The 4,873-nt window shown below is 37.1% G+C and overlaps 1 protein-coding gene across 9 annotated transcripts in view; it reads left to right on the plus strand.

Annotated features, from left to right (window-relative positions):
• Positions 1–4,873, plus strand: part of LOC107676606 (KH domain-containing, RNA-binding, signal transduction-associated protein 2-like) — a 68,935-nt gene that overhangs the window by 18,358 nt on the left and 45,704 nt on the right. For all 9 annotated transcript variants that reach the window (XR_001632756.1, XR_001632757.1, XR_001632758.1 and 6 more), the window contains exon 2: positions 2,847–2,974. Coding sequence is in view for 5 of the 9 variants with exons in the window: in XM_016471186.1 (XP_016326672.1) it covers positions 2,847–2,974 (128 nt within the window). In the remaining 4 variants the exon portion in view is untranslated. The remainder of the gene's footprint in view (positions 1–2,846; positions 2,975–4,873) is intronic.

The following is a 4,873-nucleotide window of genomic DNA, read 5'->3' on the forward strand; positions in this document are numbered from 1 at the left end:
CTAAAGTTGAAAAAGTGAAAAAGCATAATAGGACCCCTTTAAGGACATCACTCTCCCTAACCATAGCTTGTTTCAGCTCCTCCCATCTGGAAGGCGATTCCAATCTATCCGGGTACTCACAAATAGACTCAAAAACAGTTTTTTTCCAACAGCAATAATTTTGATGAACTCTGGTATCTCCCTGTCTGATCATGTAAAATAAGCTATGTCGACAATGTGTGACTTACTGCTCAATAATAAGTTCAATTATAATTATAATTATAATATAATGCTATTATAACAGTGTTGGCTACTCTTGTATTAACACTGTATCTGGCATTTTGCCATATTCTGAGCAATTTTAAATATTTTATGATAATTTCATATTTTTTTAATATTAGGGTTAATTTGGGGTAGATGAATGAGTATATTTCACATTCTGTGATGTGCACATTTTTTCTGCTTATTGTAATGTCAAGAGGATGAAATTTCAAAATGAACAAATTGTGCAGTGAACATATTTTAATGCTTTTTGATAGATCAGTTAGAGAATTATTTATTTTAGGATTTAAATACTTTAATGTTTTTTTTTAATCCTTTGAATGACCAATCAATTGTTTATGCATCAGTAACCATATAGGACACTCCTTAAACAAGCAGGGCTACAGTGTTTTATGCAAAGGCATAACAACAGATGTCTGGAAAAGAATCCAGGCCAGATTTTAAGCCTGGATCTTTCATATTATGCTGCGATACTCATTCCACAGAGCCACTCACCCTTGAAATTGTTATGTGTATCAACTAAAAGCCCATTTGTGGACTTTTTGGTCTTTTACTCAACTCAATAAGTTCAGATCAGCAGCTCCTAAATAGCACCCAGAGACTTTTGTTAGTTAGCGTTGTCAGGCATGCATAGCATACTCAAGAGATGCTTTCATTGTGTTTAGGGGCATCCAAAATCAATGAAATCCGAAAACACAGAGGTCTTACAGCGCTCGTGTTTTTTTTTATGTTGAATTTGTTTGTATTTTGCAAAAAGTTAAAGGAAAAACAGCAGCTGTGAATTCTGATCAAATCTTTTCTGGGCAAATAAAATAGCATTAGAAATGCACAGAACACAGAAGAGTCTGTTCCCAGTGGATTACAATGAGACATTTGCAGCTTCTTAGAAGTATTTTTCATATTTCAAATGAACTTACATATATTCATAAGCAAGAGGACAAAGTGATTATACTTTCCTCACATTCCTATGTTAACAGTTTATGCAGAAACAAATATTTATTCAGGATGTATGTAGCCACTCTCCGTAAAATCATTTTTAACATGCCTTATTGTTAGATCTCCCTTTGCAAATGTGTCTCATTTTCAGCCTGGTTTGGTTTCTTTCATACCTTTCAGCCAGAGGAAAGGGCAAGATGACAGGAAGAACAGCATCCCCAGTACAAAAAAGGTTAAAAAACGAATCTCGATCAGCTGACTTTTACATAGACCATGTCATTGCTTACTTTTTTGATAGAAATTTCACCTTTTCTTGCTGTTGTCATTTTGCAGATGCTTTGCCATTAGTTGCTTGCAGCCACCTGAGAGTAAGTGTCATGCTGAAGGGCACATGATGAAGCAAGACCACTGTAACTCTCCAGTTTATGCATCGCCTCAGTCGGCATCTGAACTCACAACCATAGGGCTGTTTAGTGCTAGAAAGATTTTCAAGCAAAAATAGGGTTGTTAGGTTTAAAGCAGTGGTTCTCACCCAGGGGGCTGGGGCCCATTTAGAATAATCTTTTATATATATATATATATATATATATATATATAAAATAAAAGGCTAAAAATAAACATAAAATCAAGATTTAAACTGAGATCATATTTCTATAAATTTTTTCCCCATAACTATTGTTTTTTAGTGAAGAACTACTTATTTGAACTGACTTAATACATCCTCTAAAAATCACCTTGAGACCAGCTGGTTCAAAATAACTGCAGAAATAACTTTTATTATTATTTTTTTCAGTGATTTTATCCTCTGTTGTTACACATAATTCCAGCAGATTAAACCAGCAAATAATTGCTTTCTAGCTGTTTATTACAAAGCATTGATAATAAACAATAAGGGGTCTATTTAGAAAACAGAGGTGATCATTAGAAAAGAATTTTATTTTAAATACATAAGGCGCCAAATAACTGCCGCAGATAACCAATGTTGTATTCAGAAAGACCACCACACTAAGCTATCATTAAAACAAACACGCTTTGGGTCTACAGGTCTTAAAACTTGAAAAGAGACTGGGACGAAATCCAAGCTGCTCCTTCCTACATACAGTATAGAAGTTAGAGTGAGACAATATGGTTTTCTGCAGGTCTAAGCAGCTGAGAGTCTCACCAGAGGAGAGGTGAAAAATAATGGTCTCCCTTCACCTGCTGACTTCCCTTCCCTTCTTTTCCCGCACCATGTTTTACACGAGTTGCACAGGTTCATAATTCTCAATTCTGCTGAGCATTAATTTAGCAGCGACAGAAGGGGATCCCTGGAGGAACCCAGGTGACAGCTTCATTTCAAGCCCCTTTAATGTTGTGTGGCTGCTAAGTCTCTGGCTCAATTCTCAAAAGCACCATAAAATTCCTCAAGCACAAAATATTACAGTTTTGCGCAGCAGCTTTTCAATTTGTGTTTGTCATGTGAATAAGGGCTTAGCAGGCTTACGCCGACAAGTTACTTTCTATGTGGAGTATTTATTTAATTGCTGTTAATAAATGTGCCACCGGAAGCTGAAAATATCTTAAAGCATTTTGTTGAGTTTTTCCTAATATTCTGGGCCGGAATTTGTGACATTATTTGACCCGAGCAAATTTTTTTCTCTTTCATTCAGAGATTGAAAAGTTCGAAGGAGACGAGTTGAGAAAAGATGGCGAGGTGAAGAAATACTTGGATATCATCAGCAACAAAAACATCAAACTGTCAGAGCGCGTGCTGATCCCGGTGCAGCAGTATCCTAAGGTAAGGCCTCAGTGCTCCATACAACATACAAAGTGCTGATGACGTGCCGGCCAAATCATTGTTATAGTCATGTGGAGATCAGAGAGGATCAAAAGCAATTCATCAGTTTTATGGGATTGCTGTGCTTGTGGTAATGACTTAATATGTTCTGTATCTGGCAGGAGCAAACTAGATGGTGTCAGATTCTGATTTGTGCTGCACTGCAGATCTGCTGTTATTTACACCTTATATTTCTGTCCTAGCTGAAAAGGTTCCTGGCTCTCTCAGGGTAACAGGCACGCCACATCTGTTTCTACCTGTTCAAACATTATTCTGCCTCATTTCGTAATCAGGAAATTATTCTTGTTTTTTTCCCTCCTCTTTTTTTTGCGTATTACCAGCTGGCCTCTCACACATCTGTTAGGAAATCTTAGCTTCTCAGCACCAATAGAGGCATAAAACCATTTTATTTAGCAACATGTATCATTTTATTGTCTGTTGGTTGATTAATCTTTCTGTGGGTCTTCGACTTGGTAGCTCTCGTATTTGTTATGTTGATCAGTTTCATTCACAGATAACTAAATTCTTTAAAAGTGGCATAAAAACGAGAGCTGTAGTGTACTTGGTGCTGGGTGCTTGCTTACGTTTAATTCCTGCTGACAGTTTGATTATAGTGATTCAGTCATTAGAGAGCCAGAACAGCCTGGTTTGATTCAACTCGAAACAATATCACGTTAAACAATATCACACATCATGTTTTTGTCAGTAACGGTGCTTTATTTTAGAAGCATGTTCTGATGCAGTTTTCATTTCAGGTGACTGGTTATTTATTTCAGACTACTCAGTCGTTATCACGTTTGGTGCACGTGGCACTCTTTTATTCAGCATTGTGCTGCTTTAAAATGATGCTTTGAAAATGAGTGGGAAAAAAAGCCCATGAGCATCACACAGATGGATCCATAAAGCTTCTGGGCTTCTCATATGCTCCCTCATTTTTTACTGTTTCTGCTTTAGGAAATGAATCCCTGGAGTACTAAAATGTGCAGACTGTTTGATGGGTTTAGTAGATTTGTGCTGTTGAAAAAGAGTACAAAGAACACGCCTTAGGTTTAGATTTTACATGTCTTGTTCGAGTTGTAACAATGGATTTTTGTTTTCCCAAATGCCTCTTTCCTCAGGATCTTGGCTGCTTTGTATTTAGGGTAATTTTATGGCAAAGGTCTCTTGTGATATTCCTGGAAAGTGACAAATATCTGTACAATGTCATTGGATTGAATAATATTAAGTGTAGATTATGTAATTTTCAGATATTTTATTTTACATATTCAGTGGCGGTTCTACATTGAATTACACCCTGGGCGAGACCCCCTTCGAGCGCCCCCAAAAAAAACACAAAATTCTGCACAAACAGTTATATTTTATTATAACAACATAAGTGAAACTAAAATGTGCAGGAACTATAGGCCTGTATTTATAATATTATGATATTAAGAAAGTCGAGGTGTGACTGACTTTAGCCCACTAATTCCATTAGAGTATTGCTCTATACAAGTGGATCCCCCGTCCCCCGCGCCGCACCCCGCCGCGCTCCCCTTTCCCCTTCTCACACAGCTTCTGTGCACGGCACCTTCTCAGCAAGCAGGGGCGCTACATATTGTTTTTGGTACTAGGATGTAAGAGGGTACGAGGGTGTATTCCCCTCCACCAAATATCAGCATATAAAAGATGTGTTTTTGTGAGTTATATTTTTCAGGTGCAAAAAATAGTTTTGTTTAAAAACATGACTGCACAAAATAGAGTCAATGGGCCTCATTCATGAAACACGAGCAGAACAAATTTTTGTGCAAATCGTTCGTAAAGCTGTTCTGACGTAAATTTTCGGATTCATGAAAGTGTTCGTATTTTCAAAATGTTGGTTGG

This window comes from Sinocyclocheilus anshuiensis, unplaced genomic scaffold (genome assembly GCF_001515605.1).
Source record: "Sinocyclocheilus anshuiensis isolate Anshui unplaced genomic scaffold, SAMN03320099.WGS_v1.1 scaffold204, whole genome shotgun sequence".
Lineage (NCBI taxonomy): Eukaryota > Metazoa > Chordata > Actinopteri > Cypriniformes > Cyprinidae > Sinocyclocheilus > Sinocyclocheilus anshuiensis.